At 39.5% G+C, this 24,249-nt stretch overlaps 1 protein-coding gene across 2 annotated transcripts in view; it reads left to right on the top strand.

Moving 5' to 3' along the window:
- Window positions 1-23,594, top strand: part of rnf169 (ring finger protein 169) — a 43,506-nt gene extending 19,912 nt beyond the window's left edge. The window contains exons 1-5 of one of the 2 annotated variants that reach the window (XM_039745631.1): window positions 514-645; window positions 9,072-9,221; window positions 9,837-9,946; window positions 17,622-17,724; window positions 20,517-23,594. In XM_039745631.1, coding sequence (XP_039601565.1) covers window positions 598-645; window positions 9,072-9,221; window positions 9,837-9,946; window positions 17,622-17,724; window positions 20,517-21,764 — 1,659 coding nt within the window. In that variant the 5' untranslated portion in view covers window positions 514-597 and the 3' untranslated portion in view covers window positions 21,765-23,594. Of the gene's footprint in view, window positions 1-513; window positions 646-9,071; window positions 9,222-9,836; window positions 9,947-17,621; window positions 17,725-20,516 lie in introns of those variants that run through there. The other variant, XM_039745630.1, reaches the window with a different exon arrangement.
- The last annotated feature ends 655 nt before the right edge of the window (window positions 23,595-24,249 follow it).

Here is a 24,249-nt window from a genome sequence, read left to right as displayed (position 1 = left end):
TTCATTTTTTTACAGTGCAGAGCATCTCTGCTTTGTCGCAGGAAATTTTGTTTCTCTTTTCATTGATCACATTAGAAGCCAAACTGAATAATCTCTCGCTGTCCACACTAGTACATAGAGCTGACAGGAACTTGAATGCTACTTTGGCAATGGTAGAAAACCGATGCCAGTTGTTCTAGTATTTCAGTGGATTTTCATTCCTCGGGATTCGTGCTTCAGAAAGAAATCCCTGCACCTGCTGAGTAGCATGCATACATATACAGCATTATATTCTGTGTCATTTTTCATATCTAAAAGATAGATCTGCATTTTGGCTTTTACCAGGGCTGTCAGATTAAGATTAGAATCCTTACAATAAAAATAAGTATATGGCATTTGAATTGAATGCATGTCTGTATTGTATTTGCTGTTTTTTGAAACATTTTATTATTCATATTTTTGCTTTTCACTGTAGATCATGATCTGCTTACAAGTTGCTCATTATTGCTTAAGAGACTCGGGTGAAAACAGTGGCTTCCACAAATGTGATTGGCTCTCCCACAAAAAGCAACGCAAAGAGAAATAAGACGCGCACCGCACTGGCACTTTCTAACGACAATGTTCAAAAGAAAAACAAACAAAATTGGCAGTGATTGTTCAAACAAAGTAAATGCAGTCATTTTTTTTTCTTTTTTTTCCTAGAGGTCAGAGGACCTTATATCCCTGTCTTTTTTTTTTTTTTATTTATTTTTTTTTAACAGTAAATAAACTGAAGCATTGTGACCCTTTACGTGTTTTACAAATGAAACAAGTGTATTAAATGTTACTTTGTGGTGGTGTTTTTTAAATATTTTGGGTATTACAATCAATTATTTAGCAGACAGCATTTTTCAAAGTAAGAAAAAAAAATGTAAATTGAGTGTGTTTATTTACAAAACTATTTAGTTAACACGTACCAAACAAAAATATGAAGCAAAGAAGCATAGGCTATAGTTGGCTCAGTTGCTTGATGAAAACTAGCGATCTTTAAAATTGGTGTGTTTAACACAGAAGATGCTCACCGTTTAACTAATGACTAATAACAATATGGGTTAATAATTCAGAAACACGTATAGGCTGATCCTAAAAAGTTATGTGCAAAAACAGGTCTGTTAAATCCCACAATATTGTCCAGCACGTCTTAAGCAACATGAAGCCAAAGTTAGTGCGAGGTAAAACCAACAACTGCTCATTTACATTCGATTGCCGTTTTTCTTTCTTGCCTTCCAAATTTTTTTTTATATATTCTAATTATATTAGCCCTAGTTATTTACCTAAAGCAATGTTGTAAAGATCTCCACAGATTTATTTATATATATATATATATATATATATATATCTATATATATATATATATATATATATATATATATATATATATATATATATATATATATATATATATATATATATATAAATAAATAAACTCACCTCTGTTGTCATCTGGCTGTTTTCCTGAGGCATAAATGTGTTCTCCAAGAATTTCGTACATTTCGAAGAGTGTGCATGCCATCTCGTCATTTACAGTATCTTGGCCCTTTTCTGTTGTGGACAATCTGTCTGTGATTCACTCGTTTGAATTTTTTTAGATGCAAGTTCCTTCTTCATAAGAATGGAGCGTGAGATCGACAGGCGGATCGGTGCGGCATCCGCAGTGATGCCGGCTCTGCATCGGTCTGTCGTGGTGAAAAAGGAGCTGAGCCGTAAGGCAAAGCTCTCAATTTACCAGTCGATCTACGCTCCTACCCTCACCTATGGTCATGAGCTATGGGTAGTGACCGAAAGAACGAGATCGCGAATACAAGCGGCTGAAATGAGTTTCCTCCGCAGGGTGTCTGGGCTTTCCCTTAAAGATAGGGTGAGAAGCTCAGTCATCCGGGAGGGGCTCAGAGTAGAGCCGCTGCTCCTCCGCATCGAGAGGAGTCAGATGAGGTGGCTCGGGCATCTGATCAGGATGCCTCCTGGACGCCTCCCTGGTGAGGTGTTCGGCACGCCCAACTGGGAGGAGGCCCGGGGAAGACCCAGGACACGCTGGAGGGACTATGTCTCCCGGCTGGCCTGGGAACGCCTTGGGATTCTCCCGGAAGAGCTGGAAGAAGTGGCTGGGGAGAGGGAAGTCTGGGCCTTTCTGCTTAAGCTGCTGCCCCCGCGACCCAACCTCGGATAAGCGGAATAGGATGGATGGATGGATGGATGGAAGTTCCATCTGCGCTTGCAACATTTTGAGTGCCTGTGAATTTAATTCTGCATCGAAATAGCGGTCTTTGTATCTCGGGTCTACAATAGTTGCAACACATTACATGGGTTCTGTGTAAATCTCAATGAAACTATTGTTTACAGCCTCCAAGAGAGCACTTTTACTGGTTTTGACTCTGAAGTCGGTATGAGTGCTTTTAGTCAACGGTCATTTTAAAGCATTAACTGAGGGAACGTTAGAAGCCAAGGCTTCAGACTGGCAATTTTTTTTTTGTCAGTTGTTCAAATGGAGCAAGGAGTGTGATTGTTCTCTATCAGACCCCACTGATTAGGCTTTAGAGTTGCAGGTAACTCAAAATTGGAGGCATAAGCCCCAAGGGCTCTTATCTGCTCCAGCAAGCTTTGCAGCATATAGAATGTGCTGTTCCATCTAGTCGAAATGTCTTATTAAAGCATTTTTGGTTGCAAATGAAGTTCAGTTTATATAGTTCTGAGATGCGAGTTGGCTAATTGTGAATGCTTAAAGTGACCGACTATTTTTCTGCTGATCGCTTTTGTATCCAAGACACTGCGCTCACACAGTACACTGTTGTTCACAGCAAGCTGCAAAGTATGAGCCATACATAGCAAACTTGGGATCCTGCATTCCTCCATAGCCTTTGCAACGCCGAGTGCGTTGTCTTGTAATACTACTTGAACATCCTCTTTGGGTATTTTCCATGTTTTAAATGCCACAGAGTGCAGCACCCGTGTGTGATCCAGAACATTCTTGGGCGTGCAAGATTGCTTTTTGCAATTCAAACTTGCGGTCAATCCACTGAGCAAATAAACTAAGCATACTAATAGCACTCGTATGAGATGTCCATGTATGGTAAAGCTTATGGCTGTGACATCTTCAGCAAGGAGTTTGTGCACATGACTTTCCACAATCTTATGTAACTCTGGAAGCGCTATGTCAGTAAAATAACGGCGACTGTGTATCTGGTAACGGGGTTCAAGATGCTCAAGCAGCCTTCAAAATCCCATATCTTCTACAACAGAAAATGGCTGATCGTCTAGAGCAATAAATTCCATCACCTTTGTAGTAATTGTTTGAACTTTAAGGTTATCTTTATCAAATTTCTTTGATTTTTCAAGTAACTGTTCAACAGGTTGAGCAACTGCAGTTTTTGATTTTGTGCACGGTGGCGCAGGATTCTCCTTTTGCTCTGAGGAATTCTGTATATTTGTCAGGATGGCGTGTCTTCAAGTGTGTAGTTTAAGTTGATGGCATTGAAATTTCGCACTTTTGTCCCAAAACTTTACTTGAACAAGTGTTGCAAATTGCATATTTTATGTCGTTCTCACTCACTTTGAAAAACTTCCACACCACAGACATTTTCTCACAGTAGCCCAGCGTCGCCTAAACGTCTGGCACATCCGGAACACAGTGAATGTGTCATCCAATATTGGTCCGAATTATCTGTCAAATTTAGTCATCGGTCCGATACCGATATAATTTTAACCCATTATCTGCCAATACAGAGAGAAATCCGATATTATCGTGCATCCCTAACTGTAAATAGGAATAGGAAGTAAACTGTGCTTTTCACTCAGTATTCAGTTTTTTAATTTGGTCATTTTTAAGATGCAATATGTAAACATTTTTCTTTGACTTGCATTTTTTTTAAATGTGCATGTCATTATAGTAGAATGCATATGTTAATTTTTTTTAAGACTTTTGAAAAAGCATTTTTATCCTATTTTACATCTTGTATTTTGTAACTTCACTATGCAACATTTAAATCTGATCAGTTGTCCACAAAAGTACTTTTGACTAAGTATTTTAAAGCTTGACTGTTAATGACGATAAGTCTTTTTTGATATTAATGTTGTGATAAATTAAAATAACATCAATAAAACTCAGACCTTAATGCTTTTTATCTTGGCATTCTCAAATTTGCTTAACATAGTGTCATATGAAGTTTTTTTCCTAAAATTATCCAAAGACTGAGGAAGAACCATGCCAGGATGGAGTACCCATCAATTCCAAGCCCTAGTCATACGTACCTCCACACTTCTAACTAAGCCAATGTACTCTCCAGTTAATTAAACCAGCATATCTTTATAAATAAAGAAGGAAACCCTAAGCAGAAATGGGGAGAACATTCAGACTTCCCCCACACAGTGATTACATACAAGAATTGAACCAGGGATGGTAGATTCAAGAGGCATCATGACCAACCATTGGTCCTCTGTGTTGCCTCAATTACCTCTACAAAGCAATGTTGTATGAGTTACCAACATTATGCCAACATTCTTAGCACACATTATGCAAGCAAAACATGACAAGTGGCATACATTTTAGAAATTTTGATGAAGATACTTAATCTGTTGTTAAAAGCAGAAATTATACTAAGTCTCTACTAGCAAGTGAGCAAAACTAAAACTTTTACTGTGCTGCTTCTAAGTTAAAATGTGACCCTCTAGGTTTTCAGTTTTGAAAGCTAATTTTATACATGAATATACAAAGTGTTCTATTATTTTGGGAATAATTCAGCTGTGAGTTTCACTGGATTTGGAATTTTATGATTTTCAGGAAGTCCTTTGACAGCTTATCTACTCTGCTGTGTATTCCAACTATATCCTTTATATTATTAGTACTTCTAATTAGTACTTCTTGGCAATCAATACTTTCAACTCGGACTGAAAAACTTAATTTCCACCTTCTCTGTAAAATTGCTGCTGTTAACTCACAGGGGGGTTTTCATCGTAGTTGAGAGTTGGGGTAAAGAGGCTATGCTCAGTGCAGACTTGGGTGAAAGTTTAACATCTTTTTCTCAAAGGGAGAGAGGGAAAGGGTTGGATGATGTGGAGATAGTTAATCAAGAAGTACAGCAGATTAGCAAGGAGGAAGTGAGGACAGCTATGAAGAGGATGAAGAATGGGAAAGCTGTTGGTCCAACTGACATACCTGTGGAAGCATGGAGGTGTTTAGGAGAGATGGCAGTGGAGTTTTTAACCATATTGTTTAATGCAATCTTGAAAAGTGAGAGGATTCTTGAGGAGTGGCAAAAAAGTGTACTGGTAGTGATTTTTAAGAATAAGGGTGATGTATAGAACTGTAGTAATTAGAGGGATAAAATTGATCAGCCACAGAATGAAGTTTTGAGAGAGAGTAGTGGAAGCTAGATTAAGAAGGAAGGTAATGATTAGTGAGCTGCAGTATCGTTTGTTGCCAGGAATGCATTACAGATGCGATGTTTGCTCTGAGGGTGTTGATGGAGAATTATAGAGAATGCGAAAAGGAGTTGCATTGTGTCTTTATGGACCTAGAGAAATCATATGACTGGGTGCCTACAGAGGAGTTTGTGGTATTGTAGAAGTCAGGAGTGGCAGCGAAATATGTAAGAGTGGTTGGTACAGGATATGTATGAAGGAAGTGAGACAGTGGTGAGGTCTGTGATAGAAGTGACTGATGCATTTATATTTGAGGTGGGATTACATCATTGATCTGCTCTGAGCCCTTTCTTATTTGCACTGGTGATTGACAGTTTGGCCCTGTGGACAATGATTTATTTGGGTGATGTTGTGATCTGTAATGTGAGGAAGGGGCAGGTTGAGGAGACACTGGGGAGGTGGAGATATTTTCTAGAGAGGAAAGGAAGATGGTCAGTAGGACCAAGACAGAATACGTGTATGTGAATGAGAAGGATGTCGGAGGAATGGTGAGGATGTAAGGAATAGACATGGTGAAGGTGGATGAGTTTAAATACTTGGGATCAACAGTACAGTATAATGGGAAGACAGGAGAAAGAGCTGGAGGTGACAGAGTTAAAGATATTAAAATTCGCATTTAGTGTGACGAGGATGGACAGGATTAGGAACGAGTACGTTTGAGGGTCAGCTCAGGTTGGAAACTTTGGAGACAAAGCCAGAGAGATGAGAATTGCTTTAGTTTTGGCATCTGCAGGCGAGAGGTGTTTACTATATTGAGAGAAGGATAATAGGGATGGAGCTGCCAGGCAAGAGGAAAAAAGGAAGATCCTTCTGATCTCTTGGTTTCCTGTTGATGTTGTGTTTTTTTTTTTTATTTATTTATTTTTTTTAACTTGTAAGCATTTCCTCTCGAGTTAATTAACTACAAGATATCTCGAATACATACAAAAATCTAAAAAAACAACACTGCCAGCGGAGCACTGTTTCATATGTCCAACTAGACTGATGAATATTCAAAACATAATCCAAAATGCTTGTTGAATTCAATTCAAGATGGTTGGTGTCTTGGAAGGCCATGCTTTACTTTTCTTGAGGCGAATGATTTTCTTTTCCTTCTGCAGTTTATTCTGTGGATAACTGCATAATTGTCAAATTGACCATTTCCTTTCAATTAAGCCTCTGACTCTCTTTTTGTGCACACAGTCATCCTGTCCCCACTTAATGTAAAATGTCTGTTAGTCTATTCTCTTTGGAATTCCTTTTAGCATTTGAGCAATGTTAAAGCACAATTTCCAACCAATACTTGTTTAATACTGATTAAGTATGTTGGTGAATTTTTTTTATAAGCATACATAAATTTCTTTATTTTTAAAGCTATCATTTAATTGGGTGGCAATGCATTAAAGCACTAACTGTAAATACTTCATGCAAGATATTTTTCATTATAAGTGTATAGGGCGGTATGGTTTTTAAGTCTTCTGCTGCCTGTTTATCTCTTTATTGTTCATGAAGTGAAGTGTTCTGCCCTTCCAGGTACTTACAATAGTGGTAAACATTCTGAGCCACCTTCTGTTGAATATAATGTTACAGTTTTTTAACCATTGTTTTAGTTTAGTGTGATAACTGACTATTCAAAATGCAATTGGTATTATACTGTTTTTAACCCATCATGTAAAATATTCAGAGGTCTGGCTTTTTTTTTTTTTTTTTTTTTTTTAATTTTCATTTTTTAGCATGAAACAGCTTTATGATGTCTCATACTTGTAATCCTTTACTGGATCTTTCCTCTACATTTCTTATACATGGTGAAAGCAAAATATAAACAGCAAAAATTCAACAGAAGATGTGACGAATGTGTAGTCATTTTTGCCCTGTGCAGCAGCTAAAAATGAAATAGTGGAAGAAATACTTCACAAACAATACAGTGCATCCAGAAAGTATTCACAGCGCATCACTTTTTCACATTTTGTTATGTTACAGCCTTATTCCAAAAAGGATTCAATTTATTGTTTTTCCACAGAATTCTACACACAACACCCCATAATGACAACATGAAAAACGTTTACCTGAGAATTTTGCAAATTTGTTAAAAATTAATAAATTGAGAAAGCACATGTACATAAGTATTCACAGCCTTTGCCATGAAGCTCAAAATTGAGCTCAGGTGCATCCTGTTTGCCCTGATCATCCTTGAGCTGTTTCTGCAGCTTAATTGGAGTCCACCTGTTGGTAAATTCAGTTGATTGGACATGATTTAGAAAGGCACACACCTGTCTATATAATGTTCCACAGTTGACAGTTCATGTCAGAGCACAAACCAAGCATGAAGTCAAAGGAATTGTCTGTAGACCTCTGAGACAGGATTGTCTCGAGGCACAAATCTGGGGAAGGTTACAGAAAAATTTCTGCTGCGCTGAAGGTCCCAATGAGCACAGTGGCCTCCATCATCCGTAAGTGGAAGAAGTTCAAAACCACCAGGACTCTTCCTAGAGCTGGCCGGCCATCTAAACTGAGCGATCGGGGGAGAAGGGCCTTAGTCAGGAAGGTGACCAAGAACCCGATAGTCACTCTGTCAGAGCTCTGTGGAGAGAGGAGAGCCTTCCAGAAGGACAACCATCTCTGCAGCAATCCACCAATCAGGCCTGTATGGTAGAGTGGCCAGACGGATGCCACTCTTTAGTAAAAGGCACATGGCAACCCGCCTGGAGTTTCCCAAAAGGCACCTGAGGAACTCTCAGACCATGAGAAACAAAATTCTCTGGTCTGATGAGGAAAAGATTGAACTCTTTGGTATGAATGGCAGGCGTCACGTTTGGAGGAAACCAGGCACTGCTCATCACCAGGCCAATACCATCCCTTACAGTGAATCATGGTGGTGGCAGCATCATGCTGTGGGGATGTTTTTCAGCGGCAGGAACTGGGAGACTAGTCAGGATAAAGGGTAAGATGACTGCAGCAATGTACAGAGACATTCTGGATGAAAACCTGCTCCAGAGCGCTCTTGACCTCAGACTGGGGCAACGGTTCATCTTTCAGCAGGACAACGACCCTAAGCACACAGCCAAGATATCAAAGGAGTGGCTTCAGGACAACTCCGAATGTCCTTGAGTGGCCCAGCCGGAGCCCAGACTTGAATCCAATTGAACATCTCTGGAGAGATCTTAAAATGGCTGTGCACCGACGCTTCCCATCCAACCTGATGGAGCTTGAGAGGTGCTGCAAAGAGGAATGGGCGAAACTAGCCAAGGATAGGTGTGCCAAGCTTGTGGCATCATATTCAAAAAGACTTGAGGCTGTAATTGCTGCCAAAGGTGCATCGACAAAGTATTGAGCAAAGGCTGTGAATACTTATGTACGTGTGATTTCTCAGTTTTTATTTTTAATAAATTTGCAAAAACCTCAAGTAAACTTTTTTCACGTCATTATGGGGTGTTGTGTGTAGAATTCAGAGGAAAAAAATGAATTTAATCCATTTTGGAATAAGGCTGTAACATAACAAAATGTGGAAAAAGTGATATGCTGTGAATACTTTCCGGATGCACTGTATTTATTCGAGTGTACAGCTTTTGTACTTTTTTGTACTAGTAGCTCTGTAAAATAAGTATAAACAAAGAAATTTTAACTGCAATACAAACCCACAAATTGTTTTATTTTTTTAGCTGGAGGAAGAGAAACAAGAAGATCGTGCTTCAGAAGAATTGATTCAGAAAATTCTAGAAGATGACAGAAGACATTTAGATAAAGTACGTTACCATCAGATCCTGCAAAGAAAGGAGGAATGGGATTATCTCCAGAATTCCCATGAGCCTGTAAGCCTTTTTTTCTTGTGTTCCTGGAACATACTTGGTTCTTTAAGCCAATGACACATTGTAACAAATTTTAGTATTTTTTTCTGTTGCCCTGATACTGATAACATTTTTTGTAAAGTAGTTTTTGCAAGTATTGATAAGTAAAATTATCAGTTAATGTGTAAATATGAATGGCTTTAAAGGATAAGTTTGGTGTTTTTGAAGATCAAAGTTTTCTTTCACTTTTACAGCATACATTTTTTTGTGTTATTTAGGTGTTTTTAAATAAAGTTTCCTGAGCAAGTGAATGTATGCCATGACTGTGGCAAAGTAACTATTACTTCAAAAATACCAAGCTTATACTGTTATAAAGTGATTTTAAAGGTATGAAAGTATCCATTCTTTCAGTAAATTTATTTTAAGCCCTCCTGTGGTATTCTCTTAATTAGTCTTAAAACTGTGTCTTTTACAAATGTGGTTTAAGTGTATTATGTAAATAAACATGTTGCTGAGTTAGTGTCCGCTGATAGGTCTGCATGTTAATGTCTATTTGAATATAATGTAAGTAACACTTATTATTTCCTCAGTAATAAAAATTTTAATTCATGTGGCCAAAAATTCTGTTGAACTTTTAAGGTATGTGTAGTTTTATCAGACTCTGAGAATGAAGAACCGGTTGGTGGAAAGGGGAGACATCTGTCCGCTTTTGTGCGAAAAGTTAGAAGTCCATCTTCCTCTGGCAAAAGGTAAATTTCTTCCACAAATGCTGATTTTTGAAGAAAAATATATTTTATATATTTAAAATGTATCGTATACAGAATATTTCAAAAAAGCAATAACGTGTCAGCACAGCATGAATCAACAGAGTAGGTTAGGAGAATAAATTAATTTTCTCTCTGGCTTTTCAGTGTTATAAAGAGAATGACACTCTTGATTGATTTGCAACATTGGGATAGTGGTGGTTTTACAGCAAAACATAAATCAATTTTCTAAGCAGATTTCATCCATTGCAGATGTGTATAGAGCCTAAGTTAGCTCCTACAAATTGTTTAAAGGCAGAAAAACATGGTTTGGAATTCATTCCATCATGGAGAATACTTATATTATGTAGACTTTATTATTCTGAAGCGAAATTGGTGTTCAGTAGGAAAGTACAAGCATAGGACATTTGTAAACAGATACAATAAAATAATCCTAGAGAAAACCTACCACAACCATTGTTTTAATCGGTACTCTCGCCCGTAAGATTTCCTAAAAAAATAAGGTTAACTTTAACAGTACCAAATAATAGTTTCAAGTTCTGAATGGTCTCTGTAAAAGTTAGAATTCATATTTCTTACAGCTCAGAGGATAACAGTTTCTTAAATCTTTTACTCTTGACCCTTGAGAATCTCTGCAGCCTGATGGCAATAAATGAAACTTAGGAAATGCAGAATAGCTGCTGCCTAACGTGAATATAAGCATCACTCACTTATAATGGGCCAGTCATTAACTACCTTACACAAAGAAAAAAAATTGAATTTTGAAAGAATGTGCACGCTTCATACAGACAGTGATTGGGATCTGTGTTAAGCCTTGGTCTCTACAGCTGTATGGCAGCGCAATTTAAAAAAAATAATGGGCATAACAAAAAAATCTGAATTGGCATTTGCCAAAAGTTATGCAATACGTTTTTGGAATTACTAATAAGGTTTTCAAATCTTTTTTTTTTTTTTTTATTTGGTAAGCAGTGCAGTTGCATATTTTGTAGTATTTGATTTCAGGGTTTTGTAAGTCACTTAATGTAAATTGCCTTTTGTAAGTTAATTATTCTCAAAATAATTGTACAACTAACATACAGCCAGGCTAATGTCATAGTTGCACAGAAGTATTTAAGGTTTCTTTATTTAGTCATACATGTATTTACACAAGAAAACATGAAATGTGCCTTCTCAGTTGCATCTAATAACAGACAGAATGAAATAAAACAGTCAAATAGAAACAAGAAAGGTTAAGGTAAAGCAGTTGGATTGGTCTGTAGTCATTTAAACAGCTTGGCCTAGAAACCTTAGATACAGGAGTAATGATTGATTGTTTCCACAGATTAGGTACTATACCACAGGTCAGAGACCAGTTAAAAAGCAAATGAAAAAACTGGAGAGAGCTGCTTAGAGCAAGACTTGGAGCCGATCTGATATACCGTCTGGTCACACTGCACTGTTTGTTTTGGCCTGCCACAGGCCTTTCTCCACTTCAGTTAAACTGAACCCCATCACAGCAGAATTCCTGGTGTTTTTATAAAGCATCTCCTTTATTTCTGAATTTTGAGTGCTGAAATCACTTGTTTCAAATCTGGCAAAATCCATGGCTTACTGTTTGGGTACAACTTGACAGTTTTTTCCTTAATGATCATAGACTCACAGAATTTCATATATTCGCTGACAGCGTAAGTGGCCTCATTCAGTGACTGTGAGGATGTCAGCACATCCCAATTTGTACTGGAGAAGTATTCCTGCAGTTCCTGTAAACTGTCCTTGCACCATTTTTGTGTTATTCGTATGGCTGTTTTTTCTTGTTTCAGTTTGTTTGTACTTCGGGAGTAGGTGAACTAAGTGGAGTCTCTCTAAAAGATTTCACAGTGACAACATACATATTTAATATGTGTTTGAGGTATTTGAGTAATATTTTGTTAAATGGTACAAGTTTTGTTATCTAATGACATGAGGGCTTACAAAAGAACTGTTTGTTTTGTGGAATGAGTAATTTATTCTAATGGGTAAACAACACCTACTGCTTCATAACTTTGAAGCCTTTACTGGGATCCCAATATACACTATATTGCCAAAAGTATAGGGAAGCCTGCCTTTAGACACACATGAACATTAATGACATCCCATTAATATGGAGTTGGCCCACCCTTTGCAGCAATAACAGCTTCATCTCTTCTGGGAAAGCTTTACACAAGGTTTAGGAGTTTGTTTATGGGAGAGTATAAACTCAAGGCATTGTTTGAGTGAAATACTAATACATGTTTCTTTTGTAATAGCCTTCTAAGTCGTATATTATTCTGAATCAGTTTGCTGCAATGTAACCTCATTTTCACTTGCTGAACTACAGCAGACATAGAAGCAGGGTGAAATGGCTAGAACAGGATTGTGGTTTTTTAAACTGACACAGCAATAGTTTCCAGTGATTTTTTATTTATTTATTTTTTTTAAAAAAGCTTATGTAATTTGCGGTCTGTCTGGTGGAGCAAGTGTCACTGTGAGAATTCTTTTAGTCTGTTGCCACAGCAGGGCTGATTTGCTTTTGTAGCAGTTTGTTACAGCTCATTTCACAAATGTTTAAAGCCTTCATTCCAAACATTTTCAATGTTTCTTCAGTAGGTGGACTATCATAGTAGCCCAGTTTACAAGGGATCACATTCTATGCCTCATGACCTTGAAAGCAAGCTATCTCAATTTCTGTTTTCTGCATAGTTTTACATATTTACCAGCCACTTGAATTGTATTCTTTTCTAAATGTTAGATATAAGAGTGAATCGCCTTAACAGTTGGCTGCAGGCACATAGTGTGTCTGACCTTGAACTTGTATTTTTTATTTCTTTTTCCTAGCTAGATAGTCATTCCAAACTGATTTAGTATAATGTAAGCAATAAAAAAGTCTATATACTATAAAATCTAACATGCTGTCCCAAGTTTTTTTTTCCTTTTGATATTTATGTATGTTTGTTGTAGTTAAACATGTGTGTTTTGCTTATTTAAGGAATTTCCTGCAGTGACCCTTTTGTTTCCTATGGAAGCTCCATATAAAACTATCCAGAAAAGTACAGTTACAAAAAAATGCTACTGGTACCAATTGAGCTGATTCACTTTTACATTTGGTAATACTGGCAAGGTTATCTTGTGGTATTTTCTTGTACGATATTACACCTGCAAAAGATTGCCAACATTTTTGTGTGTTAATGTGGTAAAGCAAGCCTCTGACTTGTAAACATTAACTGTATTATTCAGAACACCTGTTCAATTTCTCATTAATGCAATTATCTAATCAACCAATCACATTGGCAGTTGCTTCAATGCATTTAGGGGTGTGGTCCTGGTCAAGACAATCTCCTGAACTCCAAACTGAATGTCAGAATGGGAAAGAAAGGTGATTTTAAGCAATTTTGAGCGTGGCATGGTTGTTGGTGCCAGACGGACCGGTCTGAGTATTTCACAATCTGCTCAGTTACTGGGATTTTCACGCACAACCATTTCTAGGGTTTACAAAGAATGGTGCGAAAAGGGAAAAACATCCAGTATGCGGCAGTCCTGTGGGCGAAAATGCCTTGTTGATGCTACAGGTCAGAGGAGAATGGGCCGACTGATTCAAGCTGATAGAAAAGCAACTTTGACTGAAATAACCACTCATTACAACCGAGGTATGCAGCAAAGCATTTGTGAAGCCACAACACGCACAACCTTGAGGCGGATGGGCTACAACAGCAGAAGACCCCACCGGGTACCACTCATCTTAACTACAAATAGGAAAAAGAGGCTACAATTTGCACGAGCTTAGCAAAATTGGACAGTTGAAGACTGGAAAAATGTTGCCTGGTCTGATGAGTCTCGATTTCTGTTGAGACATTCAAATGATAGAGTCAGAATTTGGCGTAAACAGAATGAGAACATGGATCCATCATGCCTTGTTACCACTGTGCAGGGTGGTGGTGGTGTAATGGTGTGGGGGTTGTTTTCTTGGCACACTTTAGGCCCCTTAGTGCCAATTGAACATCGTTTAAATGCCACGGGCTACCTGCGCATTGTTTCTGACCATGTCCATCCCTTCATGGCCACCATGTACCCATCCTCTGATGGCTACTTCCAGCAGGATAATGCACCATGTCACAAAGCTCGAATCATTTCAAATTGGTTTCTTGAACATGACAATGAGTTCACTGCACTAAAATGGCCCCCACAGTCACCAGATCTCAACCCAATAGAGCATCTTTGGGATGTGGTGAAACGGGAGCTTCGTGCCCTGGATGTGCATCCCACAAATACCCATCAACTGCAAGAGGCTATCCTATCAATATGGACCAACATTTTCTAAAGAATGCTTTCAGCACCTTGTTGAATCAATGCCACGTAGAATTAAGGCAGTTCTGAAGGGGAAAGGGGGTCAAACACCGTATTAGTATGGTGTTCCTAATAATCCTTTAGGTGAGTGTATATTGCAAGACTTCCAAAAGGCAAATCATTAATAAGAAATTATTTGACATTATTCTATCCTACTGCATGGAGTTCTCAGTTGTCCCTTGTTTTCCGTGAAGCCAAGAAAATATTAGTGTAGGATAACTGGCATGTATAATCCATCCATTCTCTTCTCTTCCGCTTATCCGAGATCCTGATCAGATGCCTGAGCAACCTCATCTGACTCCTTTTGATGCAGAGGAGCAGCGGCTCTACTCTGAGCCCCTCCCGGATGACTGAGCTTCTTACCCTGACTTTAAGGGAAAGCCCACACGCCCTGTGGAGGAAACTCATTTCAGCCGCTTGTATTCGCAATCTCGTTCTTTCGGTCACTATCCATAACTCATGACCATAGGTGAGGGTAGGAACATAGACCGACTGGTAAATTGAGAGCTTTGGCTCATGGCTCAGCTCTTTTTTCACCACGACAGACCGATGCAGAGCCCGCATCACTGTGGATACCGCACCGATCTATCTGTCGATCGATCTCACGCTCCATTCTTCCCTCACTTGTGAACAAGACCCCGAGATACTTGAACTCCTCCACTTGGGGCAGGATCCTGCTCCCAACCCTGAGAGGGCACTCCACCATTTTCCGGCTGAGGACCACGGTCTCAGATTGGAAGGTGCTGATTCCCATCCCAGCCGCTTCACACTCCGCTGCCAACCGATCCAGAGAGAGCTGAAGATCACGGCCTGATGAAGCAAACATTACAACATCATCTGCAAAAAGCCGTGACCTAATCCTGAGTCCACAAAACCGGACCCCCTCAACACCCTGGCTGTGCCTAGAAATTCTGTCCATAAAAGTTATGACCAGAATCGGAGACAAAGGGCAGCCCTGGCAGAGTCCAGCTCTCACTTTAAACGGGTTTGAATTACTGCTGGCAATGCGGACCAAGCTCTGACACCGGTTGTACAGGGACCGAACAGCCCTTATCAGGGAGTCCGGTACCCCATACTCCCGGAGCAAACCCATAGGATTCCCCGAGTGACACGGTTGAACGCCTTTTCCAAGTCCACAAAACACATGTAGACTGGTTGGGCAAACTCCCATGCACCCTCCAGGACCTTTTTAAGGTAGTAGAGCTGGTCCACTGTTCTGCGACCAGAACGAAAGCCACACTGTTCCTCCTGAATCCGAGGTTCGACTACCGATGGACCCTCCTCTCCAGGACCCCTGTATAGACTTTTCCAGGGATGTTGTGGAGTGTGATCCCTCTGTAGTTGGAACACACCTTCCGGTCCCCCTTCTTAAAGAGGAGGACCACCACCCCGGTCTGCCAGTCCAGAGGCACTGTCCCTGATGTCCATGCGATGTTGCAGAGACGTGTCAACCAGGACAGTCGTACAACATCCAGAGACCTTGAGGAACTCTGGGCGTATCTCATCCACCTCTGGGGCCCAGCCACCAAGGAGGTTTTTGACCACCTCAGTGACCTCAGTCCCAGAGATGGGGGAGGCCACCTCTGAGTCCCCAGGCTCTGCTTCCTCATTGGAGGGCATGTTAGTGGGATTGAGGAAGTCTTCAAAGTACTCCCCCCACCGACCCACAATGTCCCAAGTCGAGTTCAGCAGCGCACCATCCCTACTATATACAGTGTTGACACTGCACTGCTTCCCTCTCCTGAAATGCCGGATGGTGGACCAGAATTTCCTCGAAGCCGTCTGAAAGTCGTTCTCCATGGCCTCCCCAAACTCCTCCCATGCCCGAGTTTTTGCCTCAGTAACCACCGAAGCTACATTCTGCTTGGCCTGCCGGTAACTATTAGCTGCCTCCAGAGTCCCACAGGACAAAAGGGTCCCATAGGACTTCTTTAGCTTGATGGCATTCCTCACTGCCGGTGTCCACCAATGGGTTCGGGGGAATGCTGCCACAACAGGCACCGCCCACCTTACGACCACAGCTCCGGTCAGCTGCCTCAACAATAGAGGCACAGAACATGGCCCATTCGGACTCAATGCCCCCCCACCTCCCTCGGGATGTGGTTGGAGGTGGGAGTTGAAGCTACTTCTGACAGGGGACTCTGCCAGACATTCTCAGCAGACCATTACAATATGTTTGGGTCTACCAGGCCTGACCGGCATCCTCCCCCACCATCGAAGCCTACTCACCACCAGGTGGTGATCATTTGACAGCTCCACCCCTCTCTTCACCCAAGTGTCCAAGACATGTGGCCGCAAGTCCGTCGACACAACCACAAAGTTGATCAACGAACTGAGGCCTAGGGTGTCCTGGTGTCAAGTGCACATATGAACACCCCTATGCTTGAACATGGTGTTCGTTATGGACAAACCGTGACAAACACAGAAGTCCAATAACAAAACACCGCTTGGGTTCAGATCGGATGCCATTCCTCCCAATCACGCCCTTCCAGGTCTCGCTGTCATTGCCCACGTGAGCATTGAAGTCTCACAGCAGTACGAGGTAGTCCCCAGAAGGTATGACCTCTAGTACCTTCTCCAGGGACTCCAAAAAGTGTGGGTACTCCAAACTGCTGTTCGGTGCATACACACAAACAACTGTTAAGACCCTAAACCCCCCCCCCCACCTTCCGAAGGCGGAGGGAGGCTACCCTCTCGTCCACCGGGGTAGACCCCAATGGACATGCTCCAAGTTGGGGGCCAATAAGTATGCCCACACCCGCCCGGCGCTTCTCACCGGGTGCAACTCCAGAGTGGTACAGAGTCCATCCCCTAGAATGAAGTAAGCCTACTTCCATACTGAATAATATAAACCGTTCAGTAATAAAGTTTTAGAATGTCATTAATTTGCCTAGTTGCTGGCAAGTTTAACAATTGAGCAAAGTACAAGATTTGTTACTTTTATTCAAGTATTCTTGTTTAAAAATGTTTTGTGAATCAGTTGAAAAAAATTGCTGATGACAGAAAACTTAAAGGATAAATATACTTTTTAATAGTATATCTCCACTGGAAAAATGACACTTCTGTGCTTTTGTGTAAAGTTCATGTAATTTCTGAATAACTATCCTGTGGCAATTTTTTGTACATTTCTACCAAGTACTGCATGCAGAATCTGGCAGATTTCTTAGTGTTCTATATTGTGTATTTATTACATTTTATTTAGATGTGTCTTTTCTCTGTTCAGATAAACTATTTTTTTGCCCACTTTGTGTTTTTATGCCATGTTGAAAAAGAGAATTGTTAAGCAATGCATTACTCACTAACTTACACATCATTCTTGTAGACTTCAGAGATATGATATCCAAAGAAGTCAGAGCTGCACAGACTCGGAGGAAGTGGGCAAAGCAAAGAATAGATTTCCTTTACATGCAACACCTGCAGCAAAGGTATTTTTGCCAAATAACATTTTTGTCAAATAACATTTTTGTATTCCTTTTTATGTACACTGACATTATTACATCAGTTGTGTTAAGTAGGTGTATAGCAGTTTTATTTTGAAAGATGCAGCTTTTTTACAAGCTGAAATTATAGTGTCTAACATAATGAAAGTTTAAAGCTATATTTTTAAATGAAAGGCAATGCCATTGTCTTCACTCACTTTATTGAAAATCTTTATAGATTATCCTCAATGATTTGTTTTTAAATTGATTGAATTTGATGATTTTTTTTTTGCTTATCAAGAAATAACCAGCAAACTTTTGGTTTTTGTTTATATATGCCTTCTCTTTAGTGACAACTACCCTTTTATTTAGGATTTAAATACATCGTATGTTTTATATTTATGCTCCTTGAAACCCATCATTCTTTTTTTTTTTTTTTAATTTTGTACTTCAGTAATTAATGAAACTGCTAATGAGAGAAAAGTGGAGAAAATTAAGTTATATCTTACACAGTTTTTAGCACTGAATCTTAATTTTTTTTATTTTATTTTTTATTTTTTAGCAAATTGTAACAGAAGAAAAACCACACATATTCTGAAAAATTGTTATTTTTCTATCTGAGTTATGGCGTTTTTTTTGTTTTTTTCTTCTCCACTCCTGCATACTATATTTCAAATGATACATAACATACATTAGTTTTTAAAATTTATGTTTAACATGTTGGTATTACTTTTAAAGTGCCCTTAGTCGAATAAGCTAGCCCAAATGCTTTGTTTTCTTTCTTTAAAAAAAAAAAATCACAATTTTAAGTGTTTAAAGAGATACAATATTCCGATATTCTCACGTGTGTGTGTGTTATAAAATTAATTGGAGAAGTAAAGTCTCTGTTACAATACATTCTTTCAGTAGCAATCATTCTGGCATTACTATTAAATAAATTATTGATGATACCATATAGGTTTATGATTTAAATTCATCAAGTAAATGTATTTTTTGTGGTCGTTATTTTGTTGAAATTATCTGTTAAAAAATTAACAAGTGCTGCTTAAACAATAATAGAGTTAAATTATTTTTAACATGGAACCAACAATCCACGCAACCCTATGACTAAACATTCAAGTGACAAGTATCCGGGGTCGGGTCGCGGGGGAGCAGCTTAAGCAGAGAGGCCCAGACTTCCCTCTCCCCGGCCACTTCTTCCAGCTCTTCTGGGAGAATCCCAAGGCTCTTCTGGGAGAATCCCAAGGCGTTCCCAGGCCAGCCGGGAGACATAGTCCCTCCAGTGTGTCCTGGGTCTTCTCCGGGAGGAGGCCCCGGGGAAGTAAAAATTAAACATTTGTTCACACATTATAAATGACTGTTACTTGTTTTTCCATTTATTTTAAAAAATGTATAAACTTTTCCATTCCACTTAGGTTAGGTAGTTTCCGTGCATTATGGTTATGTACTGGCTGCTTTGTTGTATACATTAATACATGGGAATAGAAAATGGTACAAAAAATATGGACTTGAGTTTCATGTAACCTGTGTGGATTAACCTATGACTAGAAGAATGTTTGCTTCAACGCGTATCTGTGACGATGCGAGTTCGGCTCCATGCTCCCATCTGCTATTCGGGAGCCCTTGAACCCAACACCATCGGTAATGTCACCGATGAGCTAGACAGTGAGACAACAATTGAGCAAGGGATGGTAAAAATGTGCAAAAGTGCTTTTATTTAAAAGACAATCAAAAACAATCAAAGTGTTCAATAAATAGTGCAGTGATCCAAATCTTCATTAAATAAATAATCCAATAAGAAAATGTGGAGGTTAAAAACCAATAAATAGAAAAAAAAACCAGTCCTTTAAAATCAGAGGTTAAAACGTTCATGTAGGAAGCAATTTTTAAAAACAACAGGCTCGGTGCTTCTTTTAACTGGTGACTCCCCTACTTCTCCCTGTCCAGGCTTCGCAACAGGGGAGCCACTCTCTCTGCAGCTGCCCTTTTCCATTCACACGCATGAGACTGGAGACCTCCCGATCCCTGGCATCGGTCTGGCACTCATCCCAGCCTCAAGACTTGGTTCAATCCAATGGCCAGGACGCTCACATTGGACATTCCCCGACCAAGCCTCCCGACTCCCGCTGCCTTTCTGGCCTTCCGCGGCCAGTCGTCTTCCCCTAGTCACTCCCGCTACCTGATCGCTCAGCGGGAGCAACAACAACTCCAACCCCTGGGTGTAGGCCCAACACCCAGGCTCTCACAGCTGCCCGCGAGCGCTCGTTCGCTCGCTCACCCACACGCTCTTCGTGGCTGTCACTCTTTTACTGACATGCTTCCCTATAACCTCCGTCTCCTTCTTCTCTTTTTTCCTCTCCTAACCGACTCGCGCTTCTTTTATACAGCGAGGGGCCATAGCAGCTGCAGCACATTAGCCACGGGAACAATCACGGCTGTGGGCAGTCCCTCACCTGTACACTAGGTGAGAAACGCCCACAACGCAGATCGCCCCGTGGCTTGCCACGGCCACTACGCCCCCTCATGAAGCCGCCTTGAGTGCGGTGATTATTTATTTAAAAAGAAACGGCCTTTGCTCAGCGAGCTGTGGACCCATAACACCACAGTATCACGCTACTTACATTTTCTCAGTTGTGATTATATTGTAATTCTAACAAATCACATTGATTGCTACTGTTAAAGAGTCAACAAAAGTAGTAAATTTATATGGTAAAAAATACATCTTAAGGTGTATGCAGTATTTCTGTGATATAGATAAACTAACAGATAATTTTTTTTTTTTTTCCCCCATTTCACAGAGTCTTGTATCGTTTACCCCCAACAGTGGCATATTGTTATCTTCTGAAAACAGTCGTTCTTTTTCTGCCCCTAACCTGACTTCTGATAAGAGGAACAGCTGGCGATCTGGTAGTTGTGGTTCTGGTGTTGTGGCAACACCCCTGCTTAAAACGGAGAGATCCATTAGTCCAGAAAGCAATGACAGTATATCTGAGGAGCTAAATCACTTCAAACCAATTGTATGCTCTCCTTGCACCCCTCCAAAGAGATTGCCAGATGGGAGGGTGGTAGAGCCAACCATTGTAAAGTCAACCCCACGAAATCTTACTCGTAGCTTACAGAAGCACACAAGTTATGAAGCCAGTCCTTCCATACTTCAGAAGTGGAGACAGATTGAACAGGATCGTCTCAGTAAAAGGGCCTCCTCCAAAGGGACAACAACCAGTATGCCAGCTGAGGAATTTTCCAAGGACAAACATTGCACAAGGGAGTCTGTCTCTTTACTGCCCGATACTGAGAAACAAAGTGTATCAGGTTGCGTTAAATTAGACAATGGCCTGTCAAAGAGAAGCAGTAATTATTCTGAACTGCTTGAAAGCCATAATTTGTCTTGCAAAGGTCGTCAGACCCAGTTTTGTAAAACACAAAGACTTATAATTGATCACTCTGCTGAAGGCCATGCTAATGTATTGCATAACACAGAGAAAGACCAGTTACTGGTGAAGTTTAATCCCGTTCAGGTGACGTGTGAATCATCTTTCTCTCATAGTGGTCCTCAGATTCCCCGTAGTAAACGGTTGGATACCAAAAATCTAGTTCTGCTAACAGCTGAAGACAATTCTAAAAATCAAAGCTGTGAGAAAGATTCTCATGCAACTTTAATTAGTCGCAAACTGTTTGATCCAGTTGAAAGAACGGATTACTTGGATAGTTCCGATGTTAGTAATACAAAGCACAAACCTACAAAAAGAAGCCAAAAAACAAAGCACTTAGAAGGAGGAGAAAAAGCAAAAAGACTTCGAACTTCCACTCGTGAAGGAGTTGGCTCAGAATGTCAGTCAAACAGTTTTGATGGATTTTGGCTGCAAAAAGAGGACGAAGATCGCAAATTGGCCATAAAGCTACAACAACAGTTTGATTTAGAGTATAGAACTGTTGAAAGACAGAAAGGTACTCCTGACAATTATTTACTCCGGTCTTGGGCCACTTCCAACAGCCAATTGGGGCACTCCCCTCGACGATCAGGAAGAAATCTAAAGAAGACTTAGCACTTTACCTGAACCTTTTAAAAGGGTTGGTTTGCTTTATGACATACAAATGTATATTATCGTATTTGGAGTAATGATTTTACTTCCAGGTCCATTAAGCCGCCTTCAAGAATATGGCTTTGTTGTAAGAAAAATGGTTTACGATCAAAGTGATTCGTAGATGCATTTTGCGATCAGTATGTAATTCAGGGCAGTGTCCATGAATGATCGATTAAGTACTTCGCCCCAAACGCTCAGCGAATCAACACTTTAACAAACTGCTTGTAATCTGCAGCTTTAATTTCATTTTCCTGACAAAAGTGTTTCCAATTAATACCTTTCATGTAGTTTTTATAATATTTTCACTTTGGTGTGGCATTGGAAAAAAGGTTACTATAATATTTTATATCTGAAATAGGAACAAATTAGGATTAAAAACAAATATATGCCCTCTTAAAAGTATTTAGCCCTCATCTTTCAGTCTCGGGGTCTGGAATTTTGAGGCAGATTTGTTGTGTGAAAAAAATATAAAATATTAAAATACTGACCCTGTGAGTCAGTACTTTGTTGAATGTCCTCCAGCAACTAGAGCAGCTGCTCAAGTTTTTACATCATTAACTTTGCACATTGTGATGAAGCAATATTTCCCCTCTTCCTCCATCCCTCGTTTTGTGTAAACTGTTAAATGTTTTTGACATTTTTCACTTATTTGCTGTAGTGTGTACAATTTTGTGAATAACTGAGGGAAAATATTAATTTTGTGTAGTTCAAATTCAAAATTTGATACACATGTGTTGGAGGGTGATTACATTTGCATTGGACTCAGTTAATCAGCTACTCTTTTAGTTTGGGCCTACAGTAAAATGCCAGTGATGTGCACAATGCTTGGTGAAATCTTTGAAAAATAAGCCAGTGTTACTTGGAATAAGCTCCATATTTATTTGCTTCTGCTCATGGACAATATTTTCAGGAAAGTGTCTACCTGTGAGTCAATATTTCAGACCATAATATACTAAAGAATTATTTTTGAGAGTGTCTGTGAAAATTACTAGAAGTTTAATTCTATTGGTGACCCTGAGGCATGATTAGTGATAAAATTAAGTGTATACTCCTTATTCATATACTGAAACATTTCAATAGCTAACTACATAGAAATGTGGTATTTTAAAGATTTTTGCCACAGTTGTGTGCTTCAAAATTTCTCGTGAAATGAAAGAAATGTTTTGGGTTTTTTTTTTTTTTAAATATGTAACATTTGATTTTTTTTGGACTGCTAGAGAAGGCAGCTACACATTCTGCTGAATGCATTCAGGTTAAGGATATAAACGTACAAACAGTTACATGATTGAATATTATTATTTGTAATGCAGCTGATTTAAGGCTAGTAAATCAGGAACTGATTTCCATAAATCTCAAACTATGACCTATGTGCAATGTCACTGATAGTACTATCTCCCAGAGTGTTAGCACATTTTTTTTCCAGTTTATCCAGTTTTCATATTTTTATTTCAGTGTACAAGAATGTAAATGAATTCCACATTTTTTAGGTGTTCTACTAAATTAACTAACTCCCTTTTTTTCTGTAATGGAATAAAGATTTTACATTTTTGGTACGTTTTTATAATTGACTGGCATGTTAAGTATGCATCAGCATAAACTATAGTTGTGTTCCCATACATAATGTGACTTTAGGTCTTTACAATACAGGAAACCATTATACTATTCTATTTTTCAGCATACACATTCTCATTTTTATAGTACTTTACAAACACTGGTTTATAAATGACTGGAGAAACAGCTGGAAAAAAGTAATGCAAAAGGTGTCTGACTGCACACAGGCCAATAGATTAACAATACATATTACATGTGTTGAAGCTGCATAAAAGTATACTGAATAAAGCCATACTTTTAGATGAGGTGTAAAACTGCTTTCACTAGTTTTGGCCTTGAGTAGTTTATCTTGGCATGCAGTGCAAACAAGAATGACACCCATCAAGGTTCTATGCATCACCTTAGATAGCGCAAGGAGCACCGGAGCAACAGACCAACTGACAGTTGGGCCATGAGGTTTTGTTTGGAAACAGCCTTTGTAAATCAGCATTGTCTCTCTCCTTTCATCACCATCTTTTTCCCTAACTCATCATTGACATAGTCGATAACAAAGTGAAGTACAACTTGATGAGCCATGTTTGTCTTCCAAGAGGATGATGTGGCTGGTTTTACCCAGCTAGTGATGTTAATCTAGCCTTTTGTAAGGGAGGCTTAAGGGTGTCTTTTTTTTGTTTTTAAGGGTGTCAGAACTGGGGTTTTGTGCACTTGGCATAGCTGCGAGTTGAAGTTGTACTGGGTAGCAGAGTGTCTAGTGCATGGGTGTCGAACTCCAGTCCTGTAGAGCCACAGTGGCTGCAGGTTTTCATTCTAACCATCTTCTTCATTAGTGACCAGTTTTTGCTGCTAATTAAATTCTTTTGTCTTAGTTTGAATTAACTTGACTCAGGCCCCTTTG

This window comes from Polypterus senegalus, chromosome 2, assembly GCF_016835505.1.
Source record: "Polypterus senegalus isolate Bchr_013 chromosome 2, ASM1683550v1, whole genome shotgun sequence".
Classification (NCBI taxonomy): domain Eukaryota; kingdom Metazoa; phylum Chordata; class Cladistia; order Polypteriformes; family Polypteridae; genus Polypterus; species Polypterus senegalus.
Note: the sequence above shows the minus strand (reverse complement) of the source record. Positions and strands in the feature narration are given on the sequence as shown.